The 17435-nt window shown below is 45.8% G+C and overlaps 1 protein-coding gene and 1 pseudogene across 1 annotated transcript; one reads left to right on the top strand and one right to left on the bottom strand.

Annotated features, from left to right (window-relative positions):
- Positions 1-1010: 1010 nt before the first annotated feature.
- LOC142424805 (interferon-induced transmembrane protein 3 pseudogene) lies at positions 1011-1385 on the bottom strand (annotated as a pseudogene).
- Positions 1386-8712: 7327 nt separating this feature from the next.
- LOC142424804 (UDP-glucuronosyltransferase 1A6-like) lies at positions 8713-14124 on the top strand. Its single transcript, XM_075530138.1, has 2 exons — positions 8713-9573; positions 14110-14124. Exons 1-2 carry the CDS (start codon positions 8713-8715, stop codon positions 14122-14124), a joined length of 876 nt encoding a protein of 291 aa, XP_075386253.1.
- Positions 14125-17435: the final 3311 nt, after the last annotated feature.

Below are 17435 nucleotides of genomic sequence, written 5' to 3'. Positions count from 1 at the left end.
CGCAGTAGGGTTTTATGCTTTCATCGTTCTCTTTGTTTGTTATTTTGTTCTTAGCCTTAGAATTTATTTTCTTTATTATTATTATTACTATTTATAAATCTTTTTTGGGGGGCTCTTACAGCTCCTGTATCAATCCATATGTCAGCTGTATCAAGCACATTTATACCTACCTTGCCATTATCACTTTCAAAGACTTTTTATCTGTAAGCCCTTGGTATCAGCTCCTTTGTCCCTCCCTCTTCCACCCTCCCAGCCTCATAGACCCCTGATAAATTATAAATTATTTTAATGTCTTACACTGCCTGCTGTCTCCCTTCACCCATGTTAATGTTGTTCATCCCCCTGTGGAGTTAGGGGAGTTACACTTTGTTATAGTCAGTTCTCCATTTTTCTCCCCGCCCCGAGGGGTTTATCTGTCCTGAATTCCATGTGCCCAGAGCTTTTATCTGTACCAGTGTATATACTACAGACTGGCCTGATTTGGAAGATAGAATTGGGCTCATGATAGTGCTTGTGTGTGTGTATAAGCATTAAAGAACTAGAGGAGTGTTGTGTGCTCCACCTGTGCTGTGCTGCACCCTGGCTGTCTCATTTTTTCCTTGTGACCCTTCTGTGACAGAATGCCCAATTACCTACAGATGGGCTTTGGGTCTCCACTCCTACCACCACCATTTGTATTGATATATTTGTTTGTTTTGGGTTTTCTGATGCCTCATATCTTATCCCTTCAACACCTCATGATCACACAGGCAGGTGTGCTTCTTCCAAGTGGCCTTTGTTGCTTCCATGCTAGATGGCTGCTTGTTTAGTTTCAGGCCTTTAAGACCGCAGATGCTATATCTTTTTTTTTTTTTTTGCACCTTTACACACCAGGGTGCTTTATTGAGCTTGCTGAGAGATAAAGATACATATGCGAATGGCTGTGGAGAGGAGTGGGGGCAGGCAGCGCAGGGGTCAGGTCGTCCAGTAGGGCAGGGCCAGAGGGCTCAGGACACAGCATGGTGAAATGGCTAGTGGCCTTGCCGGCCCATCATCTGCGACAGGGCTTGGAAGCTCATCCCTGTGCCCATGGCGAGAAGAATGACAAAGATGAGGATTCCCAGGAGGTCGAGGACCGTAGAGAAGATGTTCAGGTACTTGGCGGTGGACGCATGGCTCTGTTCCCCAATCATGTCGCCCACCATCTTCCGGTCCCTAGACTTCACAGAGTAGGCGCACACCACGAAGCCCAGGCAACAGCAGTTGAGAAAGAGCGCGTTGAAGAGGGACCAGATGATGTGCGCCAGCACGTGGGGTTCACTCTGGATGTTGATCACGGTGGACTGCATGGGGGCGGCATGGTATGGGGCCTGCAACCCCCCCATCTTGAGCTCCTCTTGAGCCATCTCCTGGGTGTGAGGACACAGAGACCTGCAGAATGGGAGAGGTCACTATATCTTTTAATAGCCGGGCACCATCAGCTTTCTTCAGCACATAAGCTTTTGCACCCATTTTGTCCTCAGAGATCACTTTGGATAAGTGAGCATCCTAGAATGCCATATAATTAGAATAAAGTGTTCTTGCATCTGAGGGAGTACTTGAGTAGAGACCCAATGCCCGTCTGCGACTTTACTGCTTAACATTTAAATATATATATATATACATAGACCTATATAAATATCACTTTATGTTCATGTATTTGCTTATATGCATGCCTAAATTTATGCCTCTTACTTCTAATGTTTTTTGCCTCCTACTTCTTTCCTCTATTTATTTTTATGTTCCTCCTGTCCCACTATCATGCTCCACCTTCATTGGACTCTCAGTATGTTCTCTTGGGCTACATTGCACTTGATGCAGCCCCACCAGGCATTCTATGCTCACCTCACCATCAATTTTATATCTCTTATTGTTCCCTTGTCTCTGGGTTTGTTGGCTCACTTCTCCCTTTCTTCCACCTTTCCCCTGCCACATCCTTCCAGAGCCAATGGCCCAATTGTTTTCTCCTCATGCTCAGTTATCCTACCTATCCTATACGGGTAGAGTGAGAAAAAGAGATAGGGAGAAAGAGAAAAGAAAGAGAAAAAACCCACAAGGGAAACCCCAGCCCTATAAATAGTTTCAAGTCTGTCTCTGACACTTCTGAATGTTTTCCAATCTGGTCTGGTGAAGTTCCATGTCCTGTCCCCCGATTCCAATGTCTATTTGTGGAACTCCTCTGGTACTTCATTGTTTTGTTCCCCTTGCTGTTCTGCTGTACTCCCTTCGTGTTTTGCTCCAGTGTGTGTGGGCCAGACCCAGCTCAGTTCCCACTCTGTCTTTGAGGCTGTCCCTGTAGCCCTGTGGATCTGTGAGGGGGCGTCATAGCTCATCATTGGGCCAGCCATGCGGTCCTCCCTGTGCATTGGCTGCTCCAAACAGGAATGTCCCCCTTGAGAATTGGTGGGACAGCTTGCGGTTCTCTCTCTCTCTCTCTCTCTCTCTCTCTCTCTCTCTCTCTCTCTCTCTCTCTCTCTCTCTCTCTCTCCTCCTGCATGGTCTGGGCAGACCCACCCCTCACCCCGGGTTGTCTCTTCAGTGCTGTCCTCTGTAGTACATTCTTTTGGGGATGAGGTCTATGTAGCTGGGACTGTGGCTGGCCCCACAGCCCTTTCTGTTAGTTTGCTGCTTCATGTCAGTATGTTGCCCTTTAGGCTTGGTGCCCCAGGTTGAGGTCTGGTCCCCTTGCTTTACTTTGGAGACATGAACAATACCTCCCCCCCTTTGTGGGTTAATGCCCTATTTCCCCACTATCCACTTCCTTCCTCCCCACTCACCCCTTCCCCCCTCCATTTTAATTCCCTGCCATATGCATCCCTGGGTTGGGCTCAACCCCTGCTGGGTTGGGCTCAACCCCTGCTAGGTAAGGCTCAACCCTTGCACCAGGAATCTATGCAGGTGGTGTCTTTTCCCCATGCTCCTTGTGACCTTTAAGCTTACCTGTACTTGTCCTTGTGCTTGAGTTACTTTGCTAAGCATCATTTCCTCCAAGTCTTCCCATGTGTCGATGTGCTTCATGCGTTCACCACTGCCTTTTAGGGATGCATAGTACTCCATTGTATGTATATGCCAGAGTTTTTAAATCGTCGGTTGATGGAAATTTTGGCTGTTTCCGATTTTTTGCGATGTTAACTGTGCTGTGATGAACATTGGAGCACAGGTGTGTGGTCATGGACTGTTGTGCCCTGAATATGCCACTAGGGGGATTGCTGGGTTGTATGGTAGCTCAATGTCCATTTGTTTCAGGTATCTCCATACCATTTCCATACTGGCTGCACAAACCTACAGGAACACCAACAGTGGCTGAGAGTTCCTGTCTTACCACACCCCCTCCAACACTTGTTATTTTCTGTTTTTTTTTTTAATTGGGCTATCGTTGAGGGTGTTAGGTGGTATCTCATTGTTGTTTTAATCTGCATTTCCCTCATAGCTAATGATTAGGAACATTCATTAGTGTCTGTTGGCCATTTAGATTTCCGTCCTTGTGAAATTCTTTCAGGTCTTCTGCCCAGCTCCTCGGTAGGCTATTATTTTTTTCTTTTTATGGGCTAATAGAGAATTGTAGATTTTAGTAATAAGGTCTTTGCCTGATGTGTCCTTATTAAATATGTTTTCCCATCAGTGCGTTTTCTTATTATTCTGTTGGGAAATCTTTTGATGTCCACAGGTGTTTTATTTTCAGTATACCCCATTTGTCAATCTGTGCTTCCTCTTTGTTTGTGTGTTTCCCTATTTCCAATAGCCTATGTGCACCCTAAGCCAAGGTTCTTAGGTTTGTCCTGATCCCCCATCGATGACCCTAATGGTTTGGAGTTTTAGCTTGAGTTCCGTGATCCACCTTGAATTTATTCTTGTGCATGGAGTGAGGTAAGGGTCTTACCTCAATTTCCTGCAGGGAGATATCCACCCTCCACCCCCCGCCCCAGAACCATTCGTTGAAGAGGGAATTTGCCTCCCATTTGATTTCGTTGGACATTTATCAAAGATCAGTTGTCTGTATGCTGCTGATTTCATTTCTGAGTTTTCAGTTCTTTTCCACTGGTCTGAATATCTGTCATTATATCAGTACCACACTGTTTTGACCACTGTGCTGTATAGTAGAGGCTAAAGTCAGATAAAGCAAGCCCTCCAACTTTGTCCTTCTTCTTTTTATTTTTAATAAATCTTTTTATTGGGGTTCATACAACTCTTATCACAATCCATACATACATCAATTGAGCAAAGCACCCTTATACATTCGTTGCCCTCGTCATTCTCAAAATTTACCTTCCACTTGGGTTCCTGGAATCAGCTCGATTTCCTTCCCCCCCCCTCCCTCCCCACTCTCCCCTTCCCCCTGCTCCCTTAATAGTTTATAAATAATTATTTTATCTTATCTTACACTGCCCGGCGTCTCCCCTCACCCACTTTCCCATTGCCCATCTCTAAGAGAGGAGGTTACACATAGATCTCCAAGATGGGTTCTCCCTTTCTACAACCCCTTCCCTCCAGGTGTCGCCACTCCCACCGCTGGTCCTGAGGGGTTCATCTGTCTTAGATTCCCTGTGTTTCCAGCTCCCTACTGCACCGCTGTACATCTCTGGTATAACCAGGTCCGCAAGGTAGAATTGAGGTCATGATAATTGGGAGGGAAGGAAGCGTTCAAGAACTAGAGGAAGGTTTTGAGTTTCATTGTTGCTACACTGAACCCTGAGTGACTCATCTCCTCCCCACTACCCCTCTGCAAGGGATGTCCAGCTGTCTACAGATGGGCACTGGGTCCCCATCATGCACTCCCCCTCATTCACGGTGATGTGATTCCGCCCCCTCCCCCCCCCACCCCTTTGTTGTTTGAGACCTGGTCTCCTCTGCCCTTCACGATCACCCATGTTGGTGTGCTGCTTCCATGTAGGCTTTGTTGCTTCTGGGCTAGATGGCAGCTTGTTTGCTTTCAAGTTTTTAAGTCCCCAGACGTTACATCTGTCAGTAGCCGGGCACCATCAGCCTTCTTCACCACACTTGCTTATGCACACCTTCGTCTTCAGCGTTTATGTGAGGAAGATGATCACACAACGATTGTTTTTGTTCCTTGGTGTCTGCTACCTGGTCCATTCAACACCTTATTTTCGCTTAGGCTGTGTGCTTCTTCTCTGTTGGCTTTGTTGCTTCCGAGGTAGAAGGTCGCTTGTTTGCCTTCAAGCCTTTAAGACACCAGACGCTATAGCTTTTTGATAGCCGGGCACCATCAGCTTTGCTTACACACACGTCTGTCTTCAGTGATCATGTCGGGGAGGTGGGTATCATGCAATGACCGTTTAGCTGGGAGAGGTGCTATTGTATTGGGGGAGTGTGCGTGAGGAGGCCCAATGTCCATCTGTTACCCTACTACTGAACCTATAGATATATGCACATAAGTCTATTTCCCCCATAATCATAAATATATTTACATATGTACATGTCTGTATTTACTCTTCTCTGTATGCACTTTGCCTCCTACTCCTTTCCTCTATTTCCTTTCGCTTTCCTCCCGTCCCACTACCATGTTCAGCCTTCACTCTGTTTTCAGTAATTCCTCTCAGTTACCTTGCCCTTGGTCCCTCCCTACCAGTCCTCCCATCCCCTCCCTCCTGGTTTTGAACCACTCGCTGTTCCCTTGTTGTCCTTCTTGAGGAGTTCTGTGCTAATTCTGGGCTTCTTCCCTTAGGTGGTTAGTTTATCATGCCAACCTGGCCGATAAACACATGTGGGCTTAATTGAAGGATGGAGGGATACATAGCTCGGTGAGCCTTGCCTTTCTAGTTCTCTGGTCTCTTGCTTTCTGATGGTTGGACCAGGGTGCAGCTGCCTTAGCTGGTTCCCTGCCTTAGCTTGCAAGGCTCACTTTCTGCAAGACATCCCTGAGGAGAAGCCACATGGACCTAATGCAGTCCTGGATGCTGGAGTACGGGTGTGGAGACCCCTACCAATGCTGAGATGTTTACACATTCACGGACTCGGCTTTCCTCCTGCAGTCAGCATAGTTGCGGCTGTTTTGTGAGGTGGAGTACTTTGCGGATTTGTGTTGTGCATATGGGTTAATGTTGGACTTGTGGGCTTGGGCAGCACTGGGTTGGGATGTTTTCTTGATGTGCACTTAACCTTTATATAAAGCTCTCTCTTATACATGAGTTTCTGTGGATTTGTTTCTCTAAAGCACACAGACTATTACATTCCCTCTCCATATGAAGTTGGTAGTCAGTTTTTTCAAGTCTTTGAAGAAGGACATTGGTATTTGTATCAGGACGGTATTAAATTTGTATAGTGTCTTGGGCAGGACTGACATCTTAACTATATTCAGCCCTCCGTTCCACGAGCATTTCATTTGTGGAGGTCACTCTTGGTTTCTTGTAACGGTGTGTTGTAGTTTTCCTTGTATAACTCTTTTGGTAGATGTTATTTCACTCTCTCCTTCTTTTCATGGTGTCTGCTGATAAATCGGAGTATATACTTATTTGGGTACCTTTATAAATAACTTCCATTTTTACCCTAACTGCTTTCATGTTTTTCTCCTTTTCCTCAAAGTTGGGTAGTTTAACTTTTATATACCCCGGCAAATTATTCCTTGGATTTTTTCTGTCAAGTGTCCTCTCTTCTTCTTGGATGGTTGCCTGAGTCTCATTTATTAGGATGGGGAAATTTTGCTCTAGGAATTCCCTTGCTAGTTTTGCTGTTGATTCCTTTGTTGTGCCTTGTTCTAATAATTCAATTATTCTAAATGTTGTTCCTCTTCATAGCATCCCACATTGTTCCCAGCTGTTCTTAGGTTCCTTTGACTGTCTAGTTTGTCATTCCCATTAGTTGGAATCTACCTGGTTATCCTCAAGTCACCAATATTATTTTAAGCTGCTTCTAATCTGTTCCTAAGGCCCATTAATTGTTATTTGCTTTTGTTACCTCCTCCCTTAATGTTTGTATTTCCCTTTGGTAATTGTGCCTTAGCTCTTGTATTTTCCTTTGGTGTATGTCATTTATCTCCTCTATTGTTTCACCCTATTTTTCTGTAATGCTTCGCTCATAATCTGTATGGCTTCAAAGAGAATTCTAAAGGCTTCTTTCTGTGGTAGCTCAACTTCTGCTGGTTCTATGCATGTCACCAGTATCAGGACATCTGACAATGCATTTTGTTTCGCTAATTTCTTTTGTTGTTGTTGAAGTTGTGTGGTTGGTTGCTGTCTGTGTGTCATTTTGGAGGAGATTGGCATTATTTTCCAGGGAGTCAAAGAAGCCTGGGCTCTCATTTTGGGGCTGATAGGGGGTGGCGGACAACAGTGGGGATGCCAGGCTGCGAAGGTTGGAGGTGTTGAGTGAAGGCAGGGAAAGACCTGCTGTTGCTTTTGGAAGTGCCAGGTTATCATGGGGAAAGCTGCTTTACTGCAGGTGGAGGTGCTGGGCAAATGTGAGGAATTGCCTGTTGCTACGGGGGAGGCAACAGTAGGAAAAGCCCCACTGACACAGGGTCGAAGTGCTGAGCACTGGTGGGAGCAACTGCCAGGGCTGTAGGCGTGAGGGTCACATGAACATGGGAGAGGCCAGGATGGCTCTGAGTGGGCTGGGGCAACCAGGGTGGCGCTAGGCTGCATGGGCCAAGGAGTGGCCGGAGCTTCACCACATGGGCATGGGAGATGGGCTGGTACAGGAATATCAGGGTGTCAGGCGAAGGTTGGGACAGCCCCCGAAGCCGCAGGTGACTACACTTACTGCAGGTGGACTGCATGTGGGTGGTGGGAGGGATCCTCCTAACTTGGCAGTGGGATCCACCACCACATGGGGAAAGGGAGCCTCAGGAGAAGGGAGCATCTCACATTGGGAGTACTACGTGGACAGTTGCTCTGTGGGGGTCCAGCCGCGACTGTAGGGGACTCAGCTTGGAAGATGGCCAGTCCCTGGTGTGCTCATCAGGTTGGGGGATAGGTGGCAATCACTGGGTGGTCATTGGCAAAAAGTGTAAATTGAGGAGCTCAAAAATTTTCAGGCAATAGTGAGAGGGATGGAAAAATTGTCCTTGGCGGTGTAATGACCTAGTTGGATTGTGTGTTGATAAAAAGTCATGTCACATTTTGTTTAATGAAAGCTTCTTTGATTTTCTAGCAATCCTTTTTGACTTCCCCCATACATGTGTGGATCAGATTTCCTACTGACGCCGGTGGCTAATGACAGACACACGGGGTAGGGGGGCGCTATCCACTCTTCAGCCCACCTTCCAATTTCACCGCCGCTGAAAAGTGGGCGGAGCCATTGTCTAGACTTGCACCTGTTAGGATGTCTTTCTCCCTGCTCTCAGAAAAGTTGGCAAGAGAGTCGATCCGCATTGCTAGCTGTTCACATGTGGGGGCCTGGTGACCAGGGTAGGTCAGGGTGAGGGGTAGCAGCAGGCCAGTGGAGCCATTCCTGACGTGTGGACACATAACCTATCACCCACTTCTTTGAAGAGGAGGACAGACCGTGTTGCTTAAGAGAAATACAGTCAGAAGTTCATTGGTCCACGTGTCTTTGTGTTTTGAAATAGTTAAATATTAGCTTAGGTGTCTTTGATAATGAAAAGTAAATTTCAGAGCACGGGGTGTGAGGCCAAGTGTGGGAAGAGGACTTGTTAATTTACAGAGAGCACTAGGACGTCTGAGCTTTCCCAGTGTAATCGATCAGTGTTTACACTGTTTTATTTTAACTTCCTCCAGGATGGCTGGCCTTTTCGCAGCTTTCAAGGGGGCTTCTGTGGGACTTTACTTGCTAGTGCTGTGGGGGGTGGTTGGAGGCGAGAAGCTGCTGGTTGTCCCTGTGGATGGAAGCCACTGGCTCAGCATGAAGGAGATCGTGGAGCTGCTCAGTGAGAGGGGCCATGACATCGTGGTGCTGGTGCCAGAGGTCAGTTTGCTTGTGGGGGAATCGCGGTACTACAGCAGGAGGACCTACTCAGTGCCCTACACCCAGGAAGAGCTGAAGGACCGATTCCGCTCCTTTGGAAACAGCCACTTTGCTGAGAGATCTTACCTGAGCCATCCTCTGACTGAGTACAGGAACCTCATAATTCTTGGTAGAATGTACATTCTCAACTGTGAGAGCCTCCTGAAGGACTCAGAGACCCTGCGGTTCCTCAGGGAGAGCAGGTTTGATGCCCTTCTCACAGACCCGATCGTTCCCAGTGGTGTGATCTTGGCTGAGTACTTGGGCTTGCCCTCCGTGTACCTCTTCCGCGGTTTCCCATGTGCAATGGAGTACATGATCAGTGGAAGTCCAAACCCCGTCTCTTACATTCCCAGGTTCTATACTCAGTTCTCAGACCAGATGACTTTCCCTCAAAGAGTGACCAACTTCCTTGTGAATTTGTTGGAGTTCCCTGTACTTGACCACCTGTATTCAGACTACCAAGACCTCGCCTCAGAGCTCCTCAAGAGAGACGTGGACTTGTTTACATTATATCAGAAGGGTTCCATATGGCTCTTAAGATACGACTTTGTGTTTGAGTACCCCAGGCCAGTCATGCCCAACATGGTCTTCATAGGAGGGACCAACTGCAAGAAGCAGGAACACCTGGATCAGGTGGGTGGATATACTCAAGTTTGTTTGTCCTGTTTCTTACAATGTGGGAAGAAATAATTCATATGTCTTCTCACTGAATCTTCAGTTTTTGCTTCCTATAATCTGGGAGGGTTGTTTGAAGAAATAATGGACTTTCTTCAAATAATGGGGAAGGGTTCCCTGTGTGAGAGTAGAGGATGGGAGGGATCTGAGACTTAGCTAATGTACAGAATGTGAATGACGACAGGGATGGTGCTTGATGTACTGATGCAGCAGTGGTGAATATGTTTGTCTGGGAGTGTTCAAAGTTCACCCTTGGTATTTGAAGGATAGCTTTTGCTGGGTATCGTATTCTTGGTTGACTGTTTTAAAAAACTTTGCTTCTATATATATACACATATACACATACATACACACACATATATATACATACACACACTTATATCTTTTTTTGCATGATGCCTTATGTATATATATGTATATATGTATATATACACCATATTAAATGAAGGGGGAAGTGTAGAGTGGAGACCCAAGGCCCAAGTGTCGGCCAATGGAGATCCCCTCATAGAGGGGTTTAGGAGAGGAGATGTGTTAATTAGGGTGCGAGGTAGTACCGATGAAGAACACAGATTTCCCCAGATCCTGGATGCTTCCCCGCCCCAACTACCATGATCCGAATTCTACCTTGCAGGGCTGGATAGGGCAGAGGCTGGTACATATGAGGGCTGGAGGTACAGGGAATCCAGGGTGGATGATACCTTCAGGACCAAGGGTGTGAGGGGCGATGCTGGGAGAGTGGAGGGTGAGTGGGTTGGAAAGGGGGAACTGATTACAAGGATCGACATGCGACCTCTTCCCTGGGAGAGGCACAGCAGAGAAGGGGGGGGGGGAGGGAGACTCCGGATAGGGCAAGATATGACAAAATAACGATGTATAAATTACCGGGCGCACAAGAGGGATGGGGGAAAGGGAAGGAAGGGGAAAAAAAAAGAGGACCTGATGCAAGGGGCTTAAGTGGAGAGCAAATGCTTTGAGAATGATTGGGGCAGGGAATGTATGGATGTGCTTTATTCAATTGATGTATGTATATGTATGGATTGTGATAAGAGTTGTATGAGTCCCTAATAAAATGTAAAGAAAGAAAAGAGGAGAAAAAAATGATTAGGGCAAAGACTGTACAGATGTGCTTTATACAATTGATGTATGTTATGTATGAACTGTGATAAGAGTTGTATGAGCCCCAATAAATTGTTAAAAAAAGTAGAATAAGTTCAAGAGGGAAGATCAATGATAAGATATTAAGTTTTAAGCTAACTCTATCTACAATAATTAATTTTCCATGCACTTTGTCTGAGGACTGACGTATTCACATATCTGGTCAGTGGGCTGAGGGAAATCAGTGAAGTCTTTGTCCTTGTGGGAATTCTGCAAATGGATTCTGGATTTCACAGAAATCCATAACCTTCTGCAAACTGTGTGCTAAGAATATAAGCTCTAATACAAAAAAACCCCAACAACTTTGCTTATTCTATTACTTTCTGGCCTCCAATGTTATTGACAAGCCATTGTATATGACTCTGCTTCTTTCCCATGGGATTTTAGGATTATCTCTTTTTCTTGAAATTTTGAAAGCCTAACTATTATTTTCTTTGGTGTAGATTTCTTTGGCTTTATATTGTTTGGGGTTCTTTGAGATTCTTAGATTCATGTTCTTCTTTAGATTGGGGAAATTTTTTTGTTATTGTTCCTTCAAATATTCTTTCTGTTCCTATCTCTCTCATTTCTTTCTGAAATTCCCTTGATTCATATATGTGAGGAGGCTTCAAAACACTAGTGGGAAAATGAACTGGAAAGATACTGGGGGCCCAGAATAAAAAAAAATCATACCAATGTGAGTGTGTGTTGGGGGAGGGCAGAGTGGAGACCCAAAGCCCATCTGTAGGCAATTGGACATCCTCTCACAGAAGGGTCACAAAGAAGAGACGAGCCGCCCAGGGTGCAGTATAACACCGAAGAAATATACAATTTTCCTCTAGTTCTTTAAAGCTTCCTTCTCCCCACATACACGATCCCAATTCTGCCTTATAATTCTGGCTAGACCAGAGCATATACTCAGATACAGGTCAGAGCTGGAAACACAGGGATTCCAGGACAGATAAGCCCCTCAGAACCACTGATGAGAGTAGTGATACCAGGAGGATGGAGGGAAGGTAGGGGGAGAAAGGGAGAACGGATCACAATGATCTACATATAATCCCCCTCCCTGGGGGACAGGCAACAGAAAAGTGGGTAAGGGGAGACATCAATCAGTGTACGACATGAAAAAACAATAATAATTTATAGATTATCAAAATTTTGTGAGGGAGGGGGGTGTAGGAGAGAGGGAAAATGAAGAGTTGATTCCAAGGGATCAAGTAGAAAGAAGATGTTTTGAGAATGATGATGGCAACAAATGTACACATTTGCTTGACACATGGACGCATGTATGTCCTGTGATAAGAGCCGTATGAGCCCCCAATAAAATGATTAAATAAATTTAAAAAAGAGAGACACTGGGAAATTTTCCTGGGAATTTTTGAGCCCCTTCATATTAGATCTCTTGTTGTCCCATAATCCCATTAAACTTTGTCATCTCCCCCGAGCCTCTGTTCCTGTAGTTCTTCAGCATGTGTCATTTTAACCACCTTATCTTCTAATTCACCAATCCTTTCTTGTTTCTGATTACACTCGCTGAGTCCTTCTGTATGTTTCTCATTTCAGTAATGGTCCCTTCTGTCTGCACCGTTTCTGTGTTTAGGTCCTTAATTTGTTGCTGCATTGTTTTTCTTTTTCTTCTTTGCTCTTTCCCTGAGCTCCTTAGTGTTCAATGTTGCTGTGTTCTAGTCGTCTTTTATTTTTCATTACTTGTTTATTCCTAGATGTCCTTATACTCCCTTTCTCCTGTTCCTTTGAAGGGGACATTTTCTCCCTGTTCTTGGTGTGCCTTCTGATTTTTTTTCCTCGTTGTATGGTGATTTTGAAGGTGTGTACATTCCCAGTCCTCACCAGTAGCTGATGTTTTTATCTATACTACATCCTTCAAGAAACTCCAAGGTGGGCAGAGTATTTGACCCTTGCTTACCCTTTCCTGTCCTTTTCTGTGTTAATTTTTTCTCCCTTATTGATTTCACTGTGTTCTGAGAGTTTCAGATTTTGTTTTTCCACTTCAGACTTTTCTAAACACCAGCAAACATGCAGTGGTTAATCAGTTCACCCAAGGGCACCACCTCACATGCACTAGTCAGTCTGCCTACCAGGCGGCAAAGCCCTCTCTTGCTAATCTCTTTCCCTTCTCTGTTGTACAGTCATATTTTTAATTGGAACGCCTATATACTGTGAGTCCTTTTGAGGGCTGCGCACCGACCTCCAATTTTCCTGAGATGTCCTTTGCCGCACTACGGGGGCTGCTTATATCTGAGCTGCCATTCAGCGGAGGCACAGGCTGATTTCCATTTATCTAAAGAGAAAGAGGATCTGGGTCTCTCCAGCAGAATCTTTGAATTGATCTGTGTTGTTGGCTTCAGGACCATTCAATTTTAGTCTGGAGCCCTATTCCCCGGGAAAGCAAATTAAGAGATACAAATGTGTGTGTGTGTGTGCGTGTGCGTGTGTGTGTGTGTGTGTGTGTGTGTGATTCTTCATGATCAGATAAAGCTATGTACCGAGATGTTAGAAACTAAGAGGAGAGCTTTGACATCTATCGGGTCCTGAATGAAACAAAACAAAATATACCCACTGTCGTTGAGCCCATTCTAACCCATGGAAACCCCGCAGCACAGCCTAGAACTGCCCCTTGGGTTTCCAAGACTCTTAAATCATAGGAGGAGTGGACAAGCTCATCTGTCTTCCTCACACCACATGGGGGTTTGAACCACTGACCTTGCGCTTAGCAGCTCAGTGCAGAGCTCACTCTGCCACCAGGGCTCACAGATATAATAGGAGCACTCACTGCCCTCGAGTTGACTCTGACTCGTAGTGACCCTAGAGGACAGAGTAGACCTACCCCTGTGGGTTTCTGACGCTGTCACTCTCTGTGGGAGCAGAAAGCCTCATCCTTCTCGCCATGGAGCGGCTGGTGGTTACTCTATTTTAACATTCATCTGTGGAATCTGTCATATAACATAATCTTGGTTTGTGTGCCTCTTTTTTATTGTTCTAATAAGTATTAACAGGAAGCCCTGGTGTGATGACTCACTGGGCTGCGATCTGCATGGTCGGACGTTCTAAAGCACCAGCAGCTCCACAAGAGATAGATTGGCTCAGAACCCCCCCGGGAGCCCTATGGGCCAGCACTGAATCAATGACTGTGAGTTTGGATTTGGGGTTTGGTATGAAATAATAAACTATCTTCTTTCAGCATATCTTTAGTTCCACCCTTAAAATGGCAGCAAACTGGCTGTGAAATTATTTGAATCCCGTTATTGGGTTCAAGGCTGTGAGCCTTCAGAGATAGAGCTCTAATTTCATCTTCCTAGGAGCCTCTGCGCGCTACTGAACTGTGATCCCTCTGCCTAGTCGCTGAACACTTAACCATTTACACCACTCAGGATGCCTTCCGTAAAGATGAAACACAAGCAAATCCAGTGGAGCTCAGTTCTACCAGGGCGTCTCCAAGAGTGGGCATTGACTTGATGGCAACTCACCACAACATCGGGTATGCAAGAATATATCAGGAAGCAGTGCTGCACGCGTCCAGTTCATATGTACACCCCCCCGCCTCCAACAATTTTATTGGCACATAGTTCAAATATTATACAATTCCGTAGTTCAATCACATCAAGAAGAGTTGTACAATCATCAGTACAATCAGTTTTAGATTTTAATATTTAATTGGATTGTATTGCCTATGTAAAGGCATTCCTAACAAATTATGGATGGCATTATGAAGAATGGTTTTCCCAGAATACTTCGTTGTCTTCATTAGGAGCCTATATACATGGACCTAGGAGGAGTCATTCAAAGCGACCAAGGGACTGTTGTGTGGTTTAATACCAGGAAAGGTGCGCAGTAGGGTTTTATGCTTTCATCATTCTCTTTGTTATTTTCTTCTTAGCTTTAGAATTTATTTTCTTTATTATTTTTATTTATTTATAAATCATTTTGGGGGGCTCTCACAGCTCTTGTATCAATCCATACATCCATTACATCAAGAAAATTTATACATATGTTGCCATCCTCACTTTCAAAATATTTTTATCTGTATAAGCTCATGATATCAGCTCCTCTTTTTTCCCCTCCCTCTTCTCCCCTCCCACCCTCATGGATCCCTGATAAATTATAAATTATTTTCATATCTTACAATGCCTGCTGTCTCCCTTCGTCCATCTTACTGTTCTTACTCCCCCTGGGAAGGGGGTTGGGGAATTATATTTTGTTGTGGTTAGTTCTTCATATCTCCTCCCCATCCCACCCCTTGCACCCTACCCTCATGGTATCCACTCCCACTGTTTCTAAGGGGTTTATCTGTCCTGAGTTCCATGTATTGAGAGATCTGAATGTGTACCAGTGTACATGCTGCAGTCTAACCTCATTTATAGGCTAAAACTGGAGTCATGGTAGTGTGCGTGCGCGCGCGTGTGTGTAAGCATTAAGGAACTAGAGGAGTGTGGTGTGTTCTCCGTGCTGTGCTGCACCCTGGCTACATCATTCTTTCCTGGTGACCCTTCTGTGACAGAATGCCCAATTACCTACACATGGGATTTGAGTCTCCACACCGACCCCCACCATTTTAATTGATATATTTGTTTGTTTGGGTCTTCTGATGCCTGATACCTTAACCCATCAACACCTCATGATCACACAGGTAGGCGTGCTTCTTCCAAATGGGATTTGTTGCTTCGATGCTAGATGGCTGCTTGTTTAGCTTCAAGTCTTAAAGACCCCAGATGCTATATCTTTTAATAGCTGGACACCATCACTTTTTCGTCACATGCTTATGCACCCATTTTGTCTTCAGCAATCATTTTGGAAAGGTGAGCAACCTAGAATGCCATGTTATTAGAACAAAGTGTTCTTGCCTCTAAGGGAGTACTTGAGTAGAGACCCAATGTCCATCTGCTACCTTAATGCTTAACATTTAAATATATATACATTGACCTATATACATATATACATATATAGCACATAGGTATACACACCTATATACACATCGCTTTATGTTCATGTGTTTGCACACATTCATACCTAAATTTATGCCTCTATAAATTCTTTTGCCTCCTACTCAAAGAGCCCTGGGCTCTCATTTTGGGGCTGATAGGAATGCTTCAGCAACCTGCCTAAAGCTAAATGTGCCGGAGGATTGCACTACTTCTCTATCTCATTAGAATTTTACTTTCCTTAGACAGCTGGGATTTCCCATTTGGAGGGCAGGTCTGCCTCTCAGGGCACACAAGTGGGGAAGTGGCAGGCAGCAAGTGTAGCTGTGCATGGGGGTACCGGACAACAGTGGGGGATGCCTGGATGCTATGGCTGGGGGTGTTGAGTCAAGGCAGGGAAAGACCTGCTGTTGCCTTAGGAAGTGCCAGATTACCATGGGGAAAGTCTCCTTACTGCAGGTGGAGGTGCTGGGCAAATGTGAGGAACTTCCTGTTGCCACAGGGGAGGCAACAGTAGGGAAAGCCCCACTGACACAGGGTCGGAGTGCTGAGCACTGGTGGGGGCAACTGCCAGGGCTGTAGACATGGGGGTCACATGACCACAGGAGAGACCTGGACGGCTCTGAGTGGGCAGCCGGGGTGGCTCTGCACTGCATGAGCCAGGGAGTGGCCAGGGCTACACCATGTGGTCATGGGGGATGGAGCTGGTGGGTACAGGCATAGTGGGGTGTCAGGCGAAGGTGGGGACAGCCCCCGAAGCTGCAGGTGACTACACTTACTGCAGATGGACTGCAGGGGGGTAGTGGGAGGATCCCCCTAGCTTGGCAGTGGGATCCACCGCCACATGGGGAAAGGGAGCCTCAGGAGTTGGGAGAATCTCTCCATGGGGAGTACCACATGGACAGTTGCTCTGTGGGGGTTCAGCTGTGGCTGTGGGCCACTCAGCTGGGAAGCCAGCCAGTTCCAGGTGTAGCGATCAGGCTGGGGGAGGGTGGCAACCGGCGAGTGGTATAAATTGAGGAACTCAAAATTCTTCAGGCAATAGTTAGAGGGATGGAAAAACTGTCATCAGCAGTGTTATGACAAGTTGGAGGGTATGTTACTAAAAAGTCATGTCACATTTTGACATTTTGTTTAAAAAAAGCTTCTTCGATTTTCTAGCAATCCTTTTTGACTTGCCCCCATACATGTGAGGATCAGGTTTCCTACTGACTGCGATGGCTCATGACAGACACGTGGGGTAGGGGGCGCTTTCCACTCTTCAGTCACCTTCCAATCCCACCGTTGCTGTGACGTGGCCGGCTCCTTTGTGTAGATTTTCACTTGTTAGGATAAGTCTTTCTCTCTGCTCTGAGAAAAGTCGGTAAGAAAGTCAATCCGCCTTAATAGCTGGTCCCGTGGGTGCCTGGTGACCAGGGCAGGCCATGGTGAAAGGTAGCAGTAAGCCAGTGGAGCCATTCCTGACGGGTGGACACATCAACTGCCACCGCCTCTTTGGAGAGGAGGACAGACCGTTGTCTAAGAGAAATGTAAAGTCAGAAGGTCGTTGGCCCACATGTCTATGTGCTTAGAAAGAGTTAAATATTAGCTTAGGTGCCTTTCATAATTAAAGGGCAAAATTCAGAGCACGGAGTTGGAGGCCAGGTGTGGGAAGGGGACTTGTTAATTTACAGAGAGCACTAGGACGTCTGAGCTTTCCCAGTGTAAATGATTCATCATCACCGTTTCATTTTAACTCCCCCCACC

The sequence above is a fragment of the Tenrec ecaudatus genome, chromosome 13, assembly GCF_050624435.1.
Source record: "Tenrec ecaudatus isolate mTenEca1 chromosome 13, mTenEca1.hap1, whole genome shotgun sequence".
Lineage (NCBI taxonomy): Eukaryota > Metazoa > Chordata > Mammalia > Afrosoricida > Tenrecidae > Tenrec > Tenrec ecaudatus.
This window is presented reverse-complemented; position numbering and strand designations above follow the sequence as displayed.